Source organism: Neoarius graeffei, chromosome 16, assembly GCF_027579695.1.
Source record: "Neoarius graeffei isolate fNeoGra1 chromosome 16, fNeoGra1.pri, whole genome shotgun sequence".
Classification (NCBI taxonomy): Eukaryota; Metazoa; Chordata; class Actinopteri; order Siluriformes; family Ariidae; genus Neoarius; species Neoarius graeffei.
In genome coordinates, this window is record NC_083584.1 from 64,365,124 (window position 1) to 64,385,197 (window position 20,074).

The 20,074-nt window shown below is 41.9% G+C and overlaps 1 protein-coding gene across 3 annotated transcripts in view; it reads left to right on the forward strand.

The window, feature by feature from the left end:
- The window catches only part of sik3 (SIK family kinase 3), a 113,916-nt gene that overhangs the window by 41,915 nt on the left and 51,927 nt on the right, over positions 1-20,074 (forward strand). For all 3 annotated transcript variants that reach the window (XM_060943384.1, XM_060943385.1, XM_060943386.1), the window contains exons 2-7: positions 6,762-6,878; positions 7,031-7,094; positions 7,288-7,449; positions 12,147-12,271; positions 12,406-12,529; positions 18,882-19,000. In XM_060943384.1, coding sequence (XP_060799367.1) covers positions 6,762-6,878; positions 7,031-7,094; positions 7,288-7,449; positions 12,147-12,271; positions 12,406-12,529; positions 18,882-19,000 — 711 coding nt within the window. The remainder of the gene's footprint in view (positions 1-6,761; positions 6,879-7,030; positions 7,095-7,287; positions 7,450-12,146; positions 12,272-12,405; positions 12,530-18,881; positions 19,001-20,074) is intronic.

Below are 20,074 nucleotides of genomic sequence, written 5' to 3' on the forward strand. Positions count from 1 at the left end.
ACAGATGGAATGTGCGATAAAGGGGAAAGAGAAAAAAATGAAAGCCCTAAATTCTGGCATGATAAAAACACAGACAATTGAGCGCCAACGGCGCGAAGTGAAACTAGGGGGGTGCGGGGGCATGACCCCCCTGGAAATTTTTTTGAAAATCGATGCTCTCAGGTGCATTTTCAGTGTCTCCGAGGTTTTAGATCCATGATTATAGGATGGATTTTACCAGTGTTTCACTGATTTCTGACCTAAATAGTATTAATGTATACACATTTGAAATTTCACCTTAAAGTTCAACATGCAAGTTAAACTGTTTTGTTCTAGATTACTGAGGTACACGATAGACGGAAAATCTACGGCGATTCCTTAATTATCTCTGATCAAGCCGTGTTGTAACAAAAATGTGTATGAAAATATGAACAGCGGTTTGCTCCATCTTACGCAATCCAGTGAAGAGAATCGATCATCATGACCTCCTGTTGATCACAAAGGGATCTGAACCTAAGACCTGCCACCTTAAAATAAGTCGCTGTATTACTATAACTAATGATTTAGAATGTTTCTGATGCAATTACCGTAATATAAGACACGCTGAAAAGAAAAGTAAGGCAACTGCATGTTATAAAGTTTAAATTTTGGCACTTTATTAAATGGATTAGATTAAGATTAAAACATATATTTAAAGGAAAAGAAAACTTAGTTCATACATTTAAGTTTGCAGAAAGATTATGTATTTATAAACACATTCATGAAGAGATCGTGTTAATAAGTGTCAAATGTAGCGTAATTGCGAATAATAACGATAAGCGTATTTGGCAGTGTGATGTCACTGCGAGCCTTTAACAAAAGAATAATCCAGAGCTGCCTTTTGTTAAATGGATCCCAGTGACATCACACTGACAAAAATGCTTATGATTATTATTTGAAATGATGCTGTATTCGACACATTTGGACAACTTCACTTCGTGAGAGTGTTTATAAGCACATAATCTTTCTGCAAACCCAAACTAATGAATTAAGTTTTCTCCTCCTTTAAAGCAGATTAATTCTCCTTGGCTTTTGCTTGGCCCAATGTTGGGCAACCCTTTCATAGTCCGTCTCGCTGTCATCCATGCTGATGTGGATCAAATTGTCCAGCGAGTCTTCTCCGAGCTTATTAAAATCAGTCGGCTTTGTCCGTCCGGTGCGGGACGACATCGACAGCCAATGAGATCGCTTATAATGAATTGGAAACTTCTGGGATGTCTGACGTTTTCTTTCGATGTTTTTATTGGACCCTTTGAACACGTGATCTTGACGTAGCCAACAGATTAGTTTCTTTACATCATACCACGCAGACATATTACTTTGACAGAATCAACACACACATTGGGAAAAAAGACGGCCTGTTTACCACAAATATCAATCAGAATGTAAATGGATCTGTTATTTGCTCTCCTGTGTATCTCGTTACTTGTGGGTAGGAAATTTTAATGTATTGGTATAAATCTAAGCGTATCGGATTTTAACAAAAGCGACTAAGCGTATCGGCAGGCAGAGCGAGCGTATCGGGCCCGACACGCTAAAACGCTTTGGGGAAAACCATGTGTTCGATTCCCAGCATAAGAACTGTAAGACTACGTTCAGACTGCACCCTGAAACGACCCATATCCGATTTTTTTGCCCATATGCGACCTGTATCCGATTTGTTATTGACAATCTGAACGACACAGATGCGATTTTTTCACATGCGACCCAGGCCGCTTGGATATGTGGTCCTAATTCCGATGCATATCCGATATTTTCACATGCGACTGCAGTCTGACCGGACAGGTCGCATTCATGCCACCTACACGTCATCAACAAGAGACAAACGTCACTATTCTGCGTTGGCTAATCCCGCCTCTTTGGTGGAAAACAACAACATTTGTACAGTTTTCAGAATTTAAATAGACTTTTATAGAATTGATCAAGCTAATGGTGGATTTGGTAGGGACCTGGATGTTGATCTGTTAGCCTGATTAAATAAAACAGTTTCTATAACTGATTTATAACTTAAACCATCCTGTATTACAAGATTATAAGATTGCTCTGGAAATTTCCAGTAATTTGACACCTTCGGTCTCATTACTCTGCTGCCCACATTAATCAGATTATTGTGCGAGTTCCGCCGCCGCCACAAAAACCACATCGCCAGGTCTCGCCTCATCTCCATGCTTTACTTGCAAATTTGAAGAGTGCGCTTTTTTTTTTTTTACGTATTACGTAGATGTGCTTATTACGTGTCAATTTGCGCATGCAAGACATTTTTGGGTCGTTTTCCGTTCATATTGGAGATCGCATACAAGTCTCATATAATTGGTAATGTGAACGGCCTAACAAAAAAATCGGATTTCACAACAAATCGCATATGGGTCGTTTCAGGTTGCAGTCTGAACGTAGTGCAAGAGCGTGTATCGCCGTTTTTATTAACGCCACCGTTTTCCTGTTTTCAGCGCTAATCAATCAGTGATGCCAAACTGTTGTCATGGAGACTATGCAAGAAACATGACACGACAAAAAAAAAAGTATATAAAATTTCCCAACAGAACTATACAGTGAATCGGTGAAGCCGAATCCAACGGTACATTTTTTTATTGATTTATTCATTCACTATCTATGGCAGACGAGTTAACTATTATGCTGAAATTTAAACTGTCTGAATTGATACCCATCACAATTGTTTCACTCTCTCTGCAGTTCCTGATACTGCCGGTCATACTACATAACTAATTATACAGTGGTGCGTGAAAGTTTGTGAACCCAAACATGACCTAAAACATCATCAGATTTTCACACAAGTCCTAAAAGTAGATAAAGAGAACCCAGTTAAACAAATGAGACAAAAATATTATACTTGGTCATTTATTTATTGAGGAAAATGATCCAATATTACATATCTGTGAGTGGCAAAAGTATGTGAACCTCAGTGAATGTGAAGGTGAAATTAAAATCAGGTGTTTTCAATCAATGGGATGACAATCAGGTGTGAGTGGGCACCCTGTTTTATTTAAAGAACAGGGATCTATCAAAGTCTGATCTTCACAACACATGTTTGTGGAAGTGTATCATGGCACGAAGAAAGGAGATTTCTGAGGACCTCAGAAAAAGCGTTGTTGATGCTCATCAGGCTGGAAAAGGTTACAAAACCATCTCTAAAGAGTTTGGACTCCACCAATCCACAGTCAGACAGATTGTGTACAAATGGAGGAAATTCAAGACCATTGTTACCCTCCCCAGGAGTGGTCGACCAACAAAGATCACTCCAAGAGCAAGGCGTGTAATAGTCGGCGAGGTCACAAAGGACCCCAGGGTAACTTCTAAGCAACTGAAGGCCTCTCTTACATTGGCTAATGTTCATGAGTCCACCATCAGGAGAACACTGAACAACAATGGTGTGCATGGCAGGGTTCCAAGGAGAAAGCCACTGCTCTCCAAAAAGAACATTGCTGCTTGTCTGCAGTTTGCTAAACAGTCCCCCCAGGATTCCGCGGGCCTTTTATGTGATTGTTGCGGGCTAAAACGGCTGATGTTGCAGGGGGTTTTCCAAAAAATTGTGATGAAAGTTGCGGTGTTTTTTAGGTTTTTGTTGCGATTACATTGCGAGAGGAAGTGAAAGTTGCAAGAAATTGTTGCTATTTTCTCTTTGTGATTAAAATTGAGTGATATGTTAAAGATTAAGTTATTACTGAAAAACTATTGATAAAAAAAAACAGACACTGAGAAATGGTCCTATAAACAACTTTACCAATATAAAAGATTACCAGGACTACAAAAATGCAGAAAAATAGGCTTTACTTATCCAAATGCTCCTGTTGGTTCAAAAGTTAAAGTGCAGAGAACCTCACAGCACAACATGAAGTTACCTTAAAATATAATATAAATGCCTCAGCTTTCATGTAAGAAAACAAACTATTAATACTAGTACTGTGTGCAGGCAGTCTCTCCTGAAGACTAAATTAAACAATAATTTTAAACTAATAAAATAAATGGCTCAGGCTTCATAGAAGAAAAAAAACAATTTGAACAGAATCTCTCAGTATGATGCTGAAGCTGCCTAAACAATGGAAAATAAAATACCATTTTGGCAAAAATGTTGGCATCCATTAATTTCTTGTATTAAGTAAAAAAAAATAATGTAAAGTGCGCACAGTGCTTCACTGTAAACATAACACACTTTCAGTAACAGAATTTAAGCCTACGTAAACACTGACTCGCACATGCTGCTTCTCTTGAACGTGTACACGGAATTAAGGCGGAAGGTAGTTTGTCGACGTCACCTCAAGACGACGCCAACGATTGGTCAAATTTGCAGGAAAGTTGCGGTGATTGGATATAATTGCAGCACCGCCCTGAATTCGCGGGGATTGGTTGAATTTGCGTTGAAGTTGCAAATCGCAACATCGCGAAATCCTGGAGGCTCTGAATAGAACACTGAATATGCACTACGCAATAATTATTAGCAATGAGAAACTGCATTGCGAGCCTGCGATGTGCAAATGTGAATTCCGCTAGTTGTTGAACATCCCGTAACGATAACATGGACGCGGTCTTTCCGAGTCAAACAATCGCAAATCTTGATGGAATTTCATCATAATATGAATAAACATCGTTTTTCATGCAAGTTGACATATTTGGGTAGTTGCCCGATCGGGCAAGCATTTGTGAGAGTCTGGTTGTCCGAATCTATTGAATGGTTGCCCCGGGCAATCGGGCTACTGTTAATGTCGATATTGATTTATCCTTTGCTTGGAAAAAAAGATTAATGATTTAATCTTCCAGAATGGATTGTAAAAAATGACACACAGTGGGGCAAAAAAGTATTTAGTCAGTCACCAATTGTGCAAGTTCTCCCACTTAAAAAGATGAGAGGCCTGTAATTTTCATCATAGGTACACTTCAACTATGAGAGACACAATGGGGGAAACAATCCAGGAAATCACATTGTCTGATTTTTAAAGAATTTATTTGCAAATTATGGTGGAAAATAAGTATTTGGTCAATCACAAACGTTCATCTCAATACTTTGTTATATACCCTTTGTTGGCAATGACAGAGGTCAAACGTTTTCCGTAAGTCTTCACAAGGTTTTCACACACTGTTGCTGGTATTTTGGCCCATTCCTCCATGCAGATCTCCTCTAGAGCAGTGATATTTTGGGGCTGTCGTTGGGCAACACGGACTTTCAACTCCCTCCAAAGGTTTTCTATGGGGTTGAGATCTGGAGACTGGCTAGGCCACTCCAGGACCTTGAAATGCTTCTTACGAAGCCACTCCTTCGTTGCCCGGGCGGTGTGTTTGGGATCATTGTCATGCTGAAAGACCCAGCCACGTTTCATCTTCAATGCCCTTGCTGATGGAAGGAGGTTTTCACTCAAAATCTCACGATACATGGCCCCATTCATTCTTTCCTTTACACGGATCAGTCATCCTGGTCCCTTTGCAGAAAAACAGCCCCAAAGCATGATGTTTCCACCCCCATGCTTCACAGTAGGTATGGTGTTCTTTGGATGCAACTCAGCATTCTTTCTCCTCCAAACACAACAAGTTGAGTTTTTACCAAAAAGTTCTATTTTGGTTTCATCTGACCATATGACATTCTCCCAGTCCTCTTCTGGATCATCCAAATGCTCTCTAGCAAACTTCAGACGGGCCTGGACATGTACTGGCTTAAGCAGGGGGACATGTCTGGCACTGCAGGATTTGAGTCCCTGACGGCGTAGTGTGTTACTGATGGTAGCCTTTGTTACTTTGGTCCCAGCTCTCTGCAGGTCATTCACTAGGTCCCCCCGTGTGGTTCTGGGATTTTTGCTCACCGTTCTTGTGATCATTTGGACACCACGGGGTGAGATCTTGCGTGGAGCCCCAGGTCGAGGAAGATTATCAGTGGTCTTGTATGTCTTCCAGTTTCTAATAATTGCTCCCACAGTTGATTTCTTCACACCAAGCTGCTTACCTATTGCAGATTCAGTCTTCCCAGCCTGGTGCAGGTCTACAATTTTGTTTCTGGTGTCCTTTGACAGCTCTTTGGTCTTGGCCATAGTGGAGTTGGGAGTGTGACTGTTTGAGGTTGTGGACAGGTGTCTTTTATACTGATAACGAGTTCAAACAGGTGCCATTAATACAGGTAATGAGTGGAGGACAGAGGAGCCTCTTAAAGAAGTTGTTACAGGTCTGTGAGAGCCAGAAATCTTGCTTGTTTGTAGGTGACCAAATACTTATTTTACCGAGGAATTTACCAATTAATTCATTAAAAATCCTACAATGTGATTTCCTGGATTCTTTCCCCCCATTCTGTCTCTCATAGTTGAAGTGTACCTATGATGAAAATTACAGGCCTCTCTCATCTTTTTAAGTGGGAGAACTTGCACAATTTGTGGCTGACTAAATACTTTTTTGCCCCACTGTAGTAAAACCTCAAGCCGTGGAGTATTGCTGATGAGTGAGCCTCATTAAGTTTACAGGTAAACCTCGGTGAATAGGTTGGGAGCTGCTTGCAAGCCGGTGGCGAGTTTGAACGCTTTTTCGGCCATCCTGATGATTCATCGTGTTGGGAATTGTTTTGTTTGTCTTTTGTGGTGATTTTTCTTTGCTCCAGATTTCGCAAGTTACATCTGTCTTCTTTGTTGAGTATTGATCTTTTCATCAGGTTTGAATTTTTTTTTGGAGGATTCATGACTGATATTAATTTCTTTTTCTCAAAGACGTGAACTTGGAAAATTCGTGTCATCTGTATTCTCTCTGTGTCTCAGGTGGCGATTAAAATCGTGGACAAGACGCAGCTGGACGACGACAATCTGAAGAAGATCTTCAGGGAGGTGCAGATCATGAAGATGCTGCGACATCCACACATCATTCGCCTCTACCAGGTCACGCCCCCTTCCTGATCTCTCGTCCCATTGGCCTGTCATAGCCATCGGTCATTAGTAACAAGCTGGAGTGCGTTAAGTGTTTAAAATACAGAAAAGGAAAATCCATCGGATAAAAATGAGAAATTGTGTGCGTTTCTTCTCCACTCCAGGTGATGGAGACAGAGAGGATGATTTATCTCGTCACGGAGTACGCCAGTGGTGGAGAGATTTTCGGTGAGTGTTCCAGCCTCTCTGTGGCTTCGTCCCAAACGGAACTCTACTGTCCTGAGCAACGTGGCTGGATTATACGCCACCTGTATAGCGTGCCGTTTGGGACAAAGCCGCTTAGCTTCGCTGGCGATCACCGGCAAGTCAGCATGAGCTCCATGGCGTTGATGATGTTCTCATGGTGTGTTTGTGCGATCAGATCACCTGGTGGCTCACGGGCGCATGGCGGAGAAAGACGCACGGCGAAAGTTTAAACAGATCGTGGCAGCTGTCCACTTCTGTCACTGTAGAAACATCGTCCACAGAGACCTGAAGGCCGAGAACCTGCTGCTGGACCACAACCTTAACATCAAAATCGCAGGTCAGACAGACGGGTGGAGACCTTCACCTTGATATCAGAATGCAGGACAGACGGAAATGGGTGGTGAAGAGACGGGGGGCATGGCAACAGGGAGTGGAGAGATGAGAGGCGGAGACTAAAGCCTTAAAAGAGAACTGAAGGCGAGATTTTTACGATCAAAATTCCGTATGTCAAAGCAACGGCCGCAAACGAGATTCGTTGAGACCTGTGCGAGACATCGTAGGACGGAAGTAAAACGTACAGCGGAAATCAAAGCGACCGACATCCGCCAACGCTCCCCGTGTCCGAAATCGTCATTACTGTCGCACGATTGAAACGTGCCAGATCAGTCGGCTGGTGGGTTTTCAGAATAATAAACACATGCGTGTGTTTTTGTGATAAATCCATATTATACTGAGCGCATTTCCTACATTAATCAATACAAAGTAGCTGCAGCTTTCAGTTCTTTTAAATCAAGCCTGAATCCTTTCTTCTTTGTCGCTGCCTTTTATTAAATCACATTCGAGACTTTTAATTTGATTTCTTTCAGCGCGGACAGCACTACAAAATGGCGTCCCTACTATACCGGTAGTGAGTAGGGAGCGATTTCGGACACAGGGCTCGTCAAAAGAACGAACGCTGACGTAATCAAGCCGGAAGTTCTGTTTTGTTTTTTGATAGCAATCAGGAAAATTTGAACAAAGTAGTTAGCAGTGTTGCCGTAGTTACTTTGAAACAGTAATCTGACTACTGACGACTTCTTTAAAAAGAAACTTAGTTAAGGCAGATTCTACCGTAACTGGATCCATTAACCACTTGCCCACAAAATAAGAAATTTTTCTTGTCCTTTTTTCAGTGAGGTAATATTTTCAAGATTGAAAATATGGTATTTGGTCTTCTAAACCAGCACGTCATTTAAAAATACACTGAGTATATCAATAAAAGATTTTTAAAGAATAAAGTTCTATTTCTTTGACATATCTGACAGACATAACTCCCATTTTAAAAATCCCTTTCATTATCCCTGTTGCTATCGTCAGTGAATTTCTGTCAGATGACCTGACGATAGACTCAGCCATTATGGATCTTTGGTAGTTATCGTGTGGAAGCAGGCTTTATCATTTTTGGGTGTCAACAGATAGAGTTGAAATAGATTAACAGCGAAAAAACTATTTCGTTCACAAGAGAAGCCCACAGTTATTTTTTAAAAATGCTATCGTCAGTCTGTCAGTCAAATGCACCTGACGATAGCAAAATTCAAGCCGTCGCCACGCACATGTTGACTGACGCAAGGAGGAAATTCTACTGCGCGTGATTTTTGTGACAGCAGACATTTACTTCCGGGCAAGACTCGGAGTTCTGACAGCTAGATTTCATCAAATAAATCAAGGTAAGATTTTCAGTCAGCTATCCTGACGATAGAAATTTTTGACGATAGAAACGTTGAGAATATATTTGTGCATTCATATTTAAATTTTTCTGGAGGAAAACTATCGTAAGTTGAGATAAATCAGAGCCACTTGCGACCCTTTCAGCCGACAGGCCATTTCAATGTGTTATTTCCCCGCGAAAGTGACACAGTCGCGTCTATCATCACTGTTCTGACAATTATTATTGATGTTTCAATTTTGAAAATAAATTTTATCTTTTTTATTTCAATATTTTATTTTATTATTTGGTTCTAGTGATGAAGTATTTAATATTATTACTAAATTTGTCAGATTAACAATGTAAGCAACAGTTTTGTTGCTATTGTCATCTAGAGCGTCTGTCAGAACTAGGGATGGCGAAAACTAAAAAAAAAATCTTGACCGACCACCGAGCCTCATTAGCCGGTTAAAGTCGGTTAACCTATGAGTTTAAACAGGGATGCAAACGGCGCGCCTTTTTCATGACTTGTGCAGATCCGATTTTTTTTGGGGGGGGGGCGTTGGAGTGTCTGAATAATTTCATCAGAGTAAATTCTGTATTAAAATTACTACATAAGCAAATGCCGTTACAGTCCATGAAAAAGCCGTGAAAAAGTCGGCATCTGCGCCTTTAGTTTGTGTGGAGAGATCTGATCTGCAATAACATGCATTGTTGGCTACAGACCGAAACATACTTTCAGAATGCACTGGCCAAGGCAGGACTAAACTCCATGTGCCTTCTAATAATAATTAAAAAAACCAGAATAGTAATTTGTAAGCTAAAAAGCCTGTGTCTACACTTTTCTTTCGCCGAGTGGCAGCCAATGTTGCCAGATATTGCTGACGTTTTCCAGCCCAAAATATGTTCAAAACCTGCCAAAATCCACTTAAAACCGGCCAAATGGGCGGGAAACCGCCCAATCTGGCAACACTGGTAGCAGCTGTGTTCAACTGGGGCGGGACATGACTGAATGGGCGTTTCTGATTTGTCAGCTGTCTTTAACTGGGGCAGGACATGACTGAATGGGCGTTTCTGATTTGTCAGCTGTCTTTAACTGGGGCGGGACATGACTGAATGGGCGTTTCTGATTTGTCAACTGTCTTTAACTGGGGCGGGACATGACTGAATGGGCGTTTCTGATTTGTCAGCTGTTTTTAACTGGGGCGGGACATGACTGAATGGGCGTTTCTGATTTGTCAGCTGTTTTTAACTGGGGCGGGACATGACTGAATGGGCGTTTCTGATTTGTCAGCTGTTTTTAACTGGGGCGGGACATGACTGAATGGGCGTTTCTGATTTGTCAGCTGTTTTTAAGTCATTGCCATTTAAACTTGTTTTTGTGCAACATTTCGTTTGGAAAACAGTTTTCAAAATGGCGGCGCTGAGACTTCTTCGCGTTTCGAAGTCTCGCACAAGTCTCGTGAGGCGACTCATTTTAGATTTTTCGGATCACGGATCCGCCGACGGCGGTTAAATACTACCGCTAGAAAAATAAAAAGTCTGTGCGTATTTTTTTTTTTTAACCACCGAAATGTACAAAAAGAAATGTAAAAAAAAATAGTCACATTTTTCTTGTAACAGCACTGTGTCCCTGGTACTAGGTCATATTTCTTTAAGTAAACAGTATTAAGGCCAATTTATGCTGACAATGCAGTCCTTGCAGACGGTGTCGCAGATAGCATCTGCGTAGCCCCCCCACCTTCGCAGACGCTCTGCGCGCACCTCCCAAAAATTGTGACCACCGCAGAAGCCTCGCAGACAGCGTCGCAGACAAGAGGGCTCTGATTGGTCCACTCTACATCCGCTGTACACGCACTTCCGCTTCCCTACTTTCCCGGTTTGGTTTGTTTTCACGACCGGCATTTTTAAAAACACGAGCGAAGATGGAGCAGCACGAAGAGCGGTTGATCGAGGAAGTGAGGAAGTACGGACATCTATACGACTCCAGTTCTAGTCATTATAAGTAACCGGAGGATAAACACTCCACTAACCACACCCACCAACTACTCCTAGCGATTTCGCGACTTCGCGCCCCCTTGCATTTTGGTGGCGAATAACATCGCGCATGCCTATTACTCCCCGCTCAACGATAAATTACAACTGTCTGCGAAAAGCTATCTGCGAAAGCCTTGTCGCAAGAGCATGCAGAGGCCTTTAGAATCGCAAATACACACGACAGTGTGTTGTATATATCCACTTCAGCCGAGTCCGAAAACGAAACTATTTACGACATTGAGTATTCACTTGAATGTTTTTATGGTATTTACGAGCGCTTTGCGACAGTGTCAGCCTCGTGCTGACCGTGGCTGATGCTGACAGCATGGATTCCGAGCTATCGCCTCAACTGTACGTAAGCATGAAGTGTGGTAAAGAAAAGTCTTTTCACTGTCTCACTAACCAAAACGTGGGCGATTTCGTCTCTCAAGCGTTGAAAGTAAAGAATGAAAAGATCAAAACGATCTTTGGTTCTCAGAAAGAAGGCGGTGATGTAACGAGCGCGATGCTGAATATGCCTGCCATAACGTTAGTTCGCGATTTTGGCTGCAAGTATGTGAGTGTGGAATTAGAAGAGGATGGTGCCGCAGAGAGTCCTATCGAATCAAGTAGCACGAACGCATCAGCCTTCAATGTGCTCATGAGCTCAACGGTCATATGACCACATACCTTCAGAGAAGTAAGTACTGGAATGCTAGTCCGGGTTATAAACTTATACACAAGAACACACACACACACATATATATGTATGTATGTAAATCTTAATCCAACATTGAAATTTTGCCATGCAAAAAAACCAAAAAAATTGGACAAGGACACTTTTATTTTTATTTCGACCGACATCAAAAATATGTTGAAAAAATCCATGAACCTAAAGATAAAAAATGGGTGGCCTGAAGATCACGCGGATAAGCGACGCCTGCCGTGGACCAAACGAACTCCAGTAGGCCGATAAGTTTAATATTTAATTGCAATTAGTTGCCAATACGAGTCACGATATAATCTAAGGTTACTGAAACCGAAAGCGTAATCGAATAACGCGGTAATTAGGAAATGAAGCAAGTTTAAAAATGACTTCAGTTCTCCTTTAACATAAAGATTCCGGGACAGACAGACAGACAGACAGACAGGAGGATGTATGGAGAGACAGATAGCCAGTGAGACAGACAGAAGCGGGCAAAAAAAAAAAAACCATAGTGAGAGAGGGATGGGTGGAGGAACAGAAAGGAATGTAATGATGACCTTTAAGATGATTAAAAAGAATTCAGTACACAATAGAAGGACCTGTAAACTTGCATCTCTCCTCTCTCTAGACTTTGGCTTCAGTAATCTGTTCTCTCGGGGACAGTTGTTAAAGACGTGGTGTGGAAGTCCTCCGTATGCTGCTCCAGAACTGTTCGAGGGCAAAGAATACGACGGTCCCAAAGTGGACATCTGGGTAACACACACACGCTAGCGCATGCTAACACAGCACAGACGTATTTCTTGATAAAGGTTGCTTTGTGTTTTGATTGGTCACTTCATTGGACACTGTGTGTGTGTGTGTGTGTGTGTGTGTGTGCGCGTGCGCAGAGCTTAGGTGTGGTGTTGTACGTGCTTGTGTGTGGCGCGCTCCCGTTTGACGGCAGCACCCTGCAGAACCTGCGTGCTCGTGTTCTCAGCGGCAAGTTCCGCATCCCGTTCTTCATGTCCACAGGTACACACAGACTTTCACTTCTGATCATTGACTCCAGATGTTTTTAACAGAGGCTTTTCTTCGCATTTTACCAACACATCTGAGGGAAATGATTTCTATTTCAGACGATTTGATCTCATTTCCTTGGCCACCGTGCCTTTACATTGCCTTTAAATGACTTAAAGCTCATAGGCAGCAGTTTTAATTTTATGCACATTTAAAACTTTTTTTTATATGTTAAAAAAACCCTCTGTAATTTTCTTCTGGTCCCAAGAAGTATTGTTAATCAGTAGTAATTAAAATGAGTTAGCGCAGATCGTGGCGAATTTCTGTTCGGCGATTTTCGTGACTACTCTGCGCGTGACGTCATTTAAGCCAAACAAACCGCTCGAGTTGAGTCCACTTCCGTTTACTTACATTGCCGTTCGGCTTGAGTGCAGACGCGCGTTCGGGAATTTCCAAAGAAAAACCCCCATGCCTTATTGTTGTGCAGTGAACTGTAACAACAGGACCGGTTCAGGAAGAAGTTTTTACCTTTTTCCGAGAGAGTAGAAGAGGCAGAGAGAGAGGATTGGCTTTTTCTGAAAAAGGAGAAGAGGCGGAGCCAGTGGGTTGTTTTTTTCCGAAAGAGGAGACGAGGCGGAGAGAGTGGATTGTGCACGTGAAGCCAGAGGGTTGGCTTTTTCCGAAAGAGGAGACGAGGCGGAGAGAGTAGGTTGTGCATGTGAAGCGAGAGGGTTGGCTTTTTCCGAAAGAGGAGACGAGGCAGAGAGAGTAGATTGTGCATGTGAAGCCAGAGGGTTGTTTTTTCCGAAAGAGGAGACGAGGCGGAGAGAGTGGATTGTGCACGTGAAGCCAGAGGGTTGGCTTTTTCCGAAAGAGGAGACGAGGCGGAGAGAGTAGATTGTGCATGTGAAGCGAGAGGGTTGGCTTTTTCTGAAAGAGGAGAAGCGGCGGAGAGAGTGGGTTGGCTTTTTCCGAGAAAGGAGAAGAGGTGGAGCCAGTGGGTTGTTTTTTTTCCAAAAGAGGAGACGAGGCGGAGAGAGTGGATTGTGCGTGTGAAGCCAGAGGGTTGTTTTTTCCGAAAGAGGAGACGAGGTGGAGAGAGTGGATTGTGCACGTGAAGCCAGAGGGTTGGCTTTTTCTGAAAAAGGAGACAAGGCGGAGCGAGTGGGTTGGCTTTTTCCGAAAAAGGAGAAGAGGCGGAGCGAGTGGGTTGTCTTTTTCCAAAAAAGGAGAAGAGGCGGAGTGAGTGGGTTGTCTTTTTCCGAAAAAGAAGAGGCGGAGCGAGTGGGTTGTCTTTTTCCGAAAAAGGAGAAGAGGCGGAGCGAGTGGGTTGGCTTTTTCCGAAAGAGGAGATGAGGCGGAGAGAGTGGATTGTGCGCGTGAAGCCAGAGGGTTGGCTTTTTCCGAAAGAGGAGACGAGGCGGAGAGAGTGGATTGTGCATGTGAAGCCAGAGGGTTGATTTTTTCCAAAAGAGGAGACGAGGCGGAGAGAGTGGGTTGTGCGTGTGAAGCCAGAGGGTTGATTTTTTCCAAAAGAGGAGACGAGGCGGAGAGAGTGGATTGTGCGTGTGAAGCCAGAGGGTTGATTTTTTCCAAAAGAGGAGACGAGGCGGAGAGAGTGGATTGTGCGTGTGAAGCCAGAGGGTTGATTTTTTCCAAAAGAGGAGACGAGGCGGAGAGAGTGGATTGTGCGTGTGAAACAAAATCAAACAGTCAAAGAAGAAACGGAGCAGCAACGCTCAAGCAAAAAGGAGAAGATTGGAGGTAAACTTTTTTACTTTTGCATGCAATTGACAAGTCAAGAATCCTGAGGGATCCTGTACAATCATTGTGGAAATGAGACAAAGGGATATTTCCTCGCTTAGAGTCAGCTATAAATAGTATAATGCCGCGGATGGCAGGCTAATGTGGCCTACCGGCGCACTGTCCAGTAATCGTTCCCTATATCCACTAGGGAGGGCGGTTTAATTATTCTTCAAAAGGGCTCTTATTTAGTATTACGACAAAAGTAGGAGTTTATCATAACTACCAGGATAAATCGTTTGGGCGCGAGTCTTGTTGAGGTCGGGGTCACCGTGATCAGAGTCGGCCGAGTCGCTGTCAGATTCCGAGGCCGCACGGTCAAACCAGTGAGCCACATTCAGCGATTGCTTCACTACGGCCACAGGGTCATACAGATATGGTTTCACCTCTCGATATTCAATTTGGAGACTTCCTACTTCAAAATCGTTCAAAGTCCGTACACGTGTGCTCGGTTCGCAAGTAAACACAGAACTGCTCCCGGTCTGTTTGGCTTAAAGTGCCATTCCACCATTGGATGTATTTTTTTGGCATAAAATACAATACATTTTATGACAACATGACTAGACAGAGAAATCTTTTAGCTTCAAAATGATATATCAAACATTTTTTTGACAAGTATATTAATTTTGCGACCAAAGTCACCTACCCTTTTAATTTCCGCGCGGTAGTGAAACGTGATGTCATTGGCAGGTTCCCCTTCTTGTGTACCACGTCACGTGTGACGTGGCACAGATTATCAGCAATGGCGGATAGAACGCGATTTCCACTTGTCGATTGCTGTGCCGATATTCACCATCGACCGTCTCCTTTGGGCATCACTTACTATTTTCCTTCGCTTCTTTTCCGAAGCTGACAATCGCGTTCTATCCGCCATTGCTGATAATCTGTGCCACTTCACACGTGACGTGGTACACAAGAAGGGGAACCTGCCGATGACATCACGTTTCACTACCGCGCGGAAATTAAAAGGGTAGGTGACTTTGGTCGCAAAATTAATATACTTGTTGTTGTCAAATTATGTTTGATATATCATTTTGAAGCTAAAAGATTTCTCTGTCTAGTCATGTTGTCATAAAATATATTGTATTTTATGCCAAAAAAATACATCCAATGGTGGAATGGCACTTTAAATGACGTCACGACGACGGTCCCCTGGCGGTGAAAGTGCGCATAAGTGAGATGTAAACAAACCTTCGGAAATTGGGCAAAACAGTATATTTTAACCGTTTTATTATTCAGTTTTAGGGTGCAAATTAAACACTAGGAAGATTGAATTCGCTTTTTGGGTCGTTCTTCTAGACCAGGGGTGGGCAGTTATTTTTTCCATGGGGCCACATGAGAAACAGAAAACTTTGTGGAGGGCCGGACCAAAAGGCTGAACTAAATTCTGCATAATATTAATTGTATTTCTTTATATAAAGCAGTAAATAACATTGTTTTTACAAGCTGCTAAGACTGGTAAGAGTATGGGGAAAAAAATGAGGTTGCCTTACAAAAAATGTCATTTATTCAATCAAATTTGCCAAAACAATGGTTAACAAAATGTGAACGTTTGTACCTTTTTTTTTTTCAGTCACATTCACCCCAAAACACAATAAAAACATCACAATATCGTCTTTCTACTCCAAATATCAAGCAAGATACATCATATTATAATAATGATGCCCACATTTGTAGTCTAATCACCTCATTTGGTGCTTTTCGCTGGAGATCGGCTCCGGCGCCTGCTGGTGACGTCACACTATGTGATTGGCTGGACCGTTTGAAAGATGACGTACAAGTTTGTGGTTGGTCTGGACAAATTACGGAAGTAGTTATCACGGGATTAGGTTTCATGGGATGTCATGTTCATGTCGCCCGCACTGCGTTTTTGTTGAACACAACTTCAAAATAAAAGCAATGCACATTCAGTCCATGCATGAGGTAAAATTAGAAAATACGTTTATTTTGTAATTTCTAATTAACCTTGCGCGGGCCGGTCAGAATGAACCAAAGGGCTGGATGAGGCCCGCGGGCTGTAAAATGCCCAGGTCTGTTCTAGACAATAAAGTTGATATTCTATGTTTCACCTCCGACCCTTGCCTATGACCTTTAATGACTGTTTCAGCTAGCGAAAATTGTGGTGATTTTTTTTGTTTGTTTGTTTTTTTAAAAAACATTTTACTAAAAAAAAAATCTGAGGTAAACTTTGATATTCTTTACAAGTTTGACTTGTTCGTATTGTCACTGCACATGTACGAAGACATTTAACTCCGTTAAAGATGCTGTTTCAGCTTGCTGAAGTTGATATTTTGGGGCTTTCCTTTGGAATTTACCAGCATGTCTGAGGGAGATGTTACTATTCCAGGGGGGAAAAAAAGTTTTTTTTTTTTTTTTTTTTTTTTTTTTTATTTACATGGTCACAGTGACTTTACATTGGCCTCAAATGAATAAATGGTTCTATGGCAAAATTGTCATTTTGGTGACCTGGAGGTTTGTCTTAGCAAGTTAGCAGCACATCTGAGGTAAATGTTGATATCCCTGACAGTGTAGTTTCCCACTGTGCCTTGACGTTGTCCTTTATGACTTGGCTACGTGACACCTAGCAAATATTTGTGGGTTTTTTCTTTCTTTTTCTTTTTCACCCCCTTGTAGTGTCTCCTTTTAGCAATTTTGCAACACATCCGAGGGAATTATTGCTATTGCAGACAATTTTATCAAAGTTTCTTGGCCACTGTGCCTTTACATCGTCTTTTAAATGACTTAATGGCTAAGTTTCAGCTAACGAAAATTATTGTGGTGATTTGGGTTTTTTTTTTCTTCGCGTTTTACTAAAAAGTTCTGAGGTAAACTTTGATATTCCTGACAAGTTTGGCTTATTTGTATCGTCATTGCACGTTTACAAAGACATGAACTCAGTTAAAAACAGTGTTTCAGCTTGCTAAAGTTGATATTTTGGTAATATTGGGGCTTTCCTTCGGAATTTACCGACTTGTCTGAGGGAAATGTTAATATTCCAGGAAGATTTAAAAAAAAAAAAAATTATTTCCATGGGTACTTCGACTTTCACATTGACCCCAAATGAATAAATGGCTGCATGGCAAAATTGTAATTTTGGTGATATGGAGGCTTCTCTTGGCGACTTCGCAGCACATCTGAGAGAAATGTTGATGTTCCCTTATGCCTGACTCTTTTTTTTAAAACGCCAACATGTCGTGAAATTATTGAATTCACTGAAAATTTCAGTGTTTTCATATCACAGGTCTCCAAACTAAATTCCATGAGTGAATCTTTGCATATGCGTCTTTGTTTATCTGTGGTCAGCCATGATCTGTGAATTTGCATCATTGACCAGTAGCACAGCTGCTTTTTGGACTCGGTCTCCGAAGGGGCGATACTTCGTGTTACGGCACAGACGTTTCAAGAAGGAAGAAGTGTTGATTTGTAGGTTTTTATATAATGTGTACTGACGAGCCTGATTACAAATGACTCGATAAAGGAAAGTCTTTAACCCATGGATTGCATGCTGCTGCTGTTTTGTGTTTTTTTTTTTTTTTTTCTCTCTTAATATGTTTTTAATTTGAAAAGTTATTAGTTTAAAGAGCAATTCCAGCGTTATGGACGTGACACTTGAACTCAAAATGGCAATAAATGACCCAGTGCATGTTTTATTGTCCCCCAGTATTTAAACAGGTGTTGCATATTTTAAGGCTGTACCATACTGGAGAAGTGATAGAACAAGAACAATTCCCATAGTACATCTAGGGCATGCCAGAAAATGCCAATAAAAGATGCGTTATGGATGTGACAGAAAAAGTATCACTTTTCTTGGGTGACTGTACATTTTTATCAAACTCTGTGAAATCGTAAACCTAATGTCGAAATGGAGATATCCATTTGATAGAGGGGTCCAAGGTGAATATTAAAAAATCTTTGTTTAAAATATTTTGTATTTCATGCAGAGTTTCGGAAGGAAAAGTCAGCGTTATGGATGTGACGCGTCTGAAATAGACATGGCATATGTTTAGAAAATCAGCAATTTAACCACCATAACCCTTTGAAAAACTCTAAATATCAGCTAAAACTATCAAAGTTCTTAAATAATATTTAGGATGGCTATTGTTTTGCTGTTTTGTGGATTTTAGCATACATTTCTGTGGCTTGTGGCAATAATATAGAATTGTACATGATCAAAGTTGATTTTAGCTTGGGGTTTACATTATAAGAAAGAAAGACTGACAGTGACGTATTAGGTTGGTTACAAATTGGTTCAACTTATTCACATCTGTAAAATACAGGCCTAGGTGATATCTCTGGGAGTGGTTTTGATGTATTACATGTTGCTTTATTTTTGCATGGTGAGGTTGACATTTACATGGAATTGCCCTAAATGTATTATTACCCAAAAATTGATTGAGGAAAACTGAATTGGGTTTTCAGAGGTTTCTTGTTTCCACAATATCACTAGCTACAGCTAAAATGCTAATTCACAGTAGAATTTCTAATGTGGCTGTGACCATAAACTTACTGTTGCCTCTGAAACCGTGTGTGTGTGTGTGTGTGTGTGTGTGTGTGTGTGATCCAGACTGCGAGTATCTAATCAGGCATATGTTAGTATTGGAGCCGAGCCGCAGACTCACCATGGAGCAGATCTGCAAGAACAAGTGGATGAGACAGGGAGACCCAGATCCTGACTTTGACCGGGTGAGAGAGAGAGAGAGACACACACACACACACACACACACACACACACACACACACACACACACACACACACACACACACACGGTAGAACTGTTTAAAAGAGAATTTGACTTTTAATATTGGACAGAGTGAACATATTACCATATTCAGGAGTTTTTCTAGAAAAATTTAGTATGAGGGCGCTCACCATGGCGGGGGGATGGCACCGGTTGTCCGTCCCCCCTCCGCCGTGCAAAGCCTTTTGAAAAATTGAGGCTACAATGGGACATTCTGAAGCTATCTGAGAGGGAAATTCTAACAAATTGTCAACATTGAAAAAGAAAGAAGTAATCTTCTTCTGCCCTGGACAGTCTTTGGCTTTCTTCCGCTTCGTGCCGCGGGACGACATCTTTAAATGCCCAAGCGTCAACAAAAACAACTCGCGAACTACTTCTGTCAAAAGCTCCCGCGCCGGTGGGTGAAAGGTCATTCAGTCTCGAGAAATCTCACTCTACAAGTCAGCTGACCTTGTATGGAACCCATGTCAAATCTCGCGAGAGCAGCCGCGACAACTAAACAACATGGCGCCTCAGTCTGGAAAACGCCAATTCGGATTGTTTTTGCACCGTCTGGCGGTGTATCTACTATGATTGGAATAGTTTTGGAGTAATTATAACATATTTGATGATCAGACACATTGTCACGTAGTGTTGCTGGGATGTTTTCACGGAGAAAAGATCGTTTTGAGAAAGATTGCATGTTGTGCAGTAGCATAAAGTGCATGGCCGAAGTGTGACTTGGGGTTCAATCGGCATTTCGGTAAGGGGGCGCACGCCGAGAGTAAGAGGGCGCAGCGCCCCTGTTCCCCGGTTTAGACGAAAGCCTGGTATTGGTCCTAATAGAACGCAAGACCATTAGCATGCGCGTCTATTATGTACCAAACGCCTAGGTTCCGAACAAATATCGTTCGATGTGCATGTTTTCGTTTCCGAAACGTTATGATCAGATCAGCTCGAAGCGGTTTTGACAGTTTCCGAATTTTATCACCACCCAATAGGAAGCAACGACCGCGCATGCGCATGAAGAAGATCCATG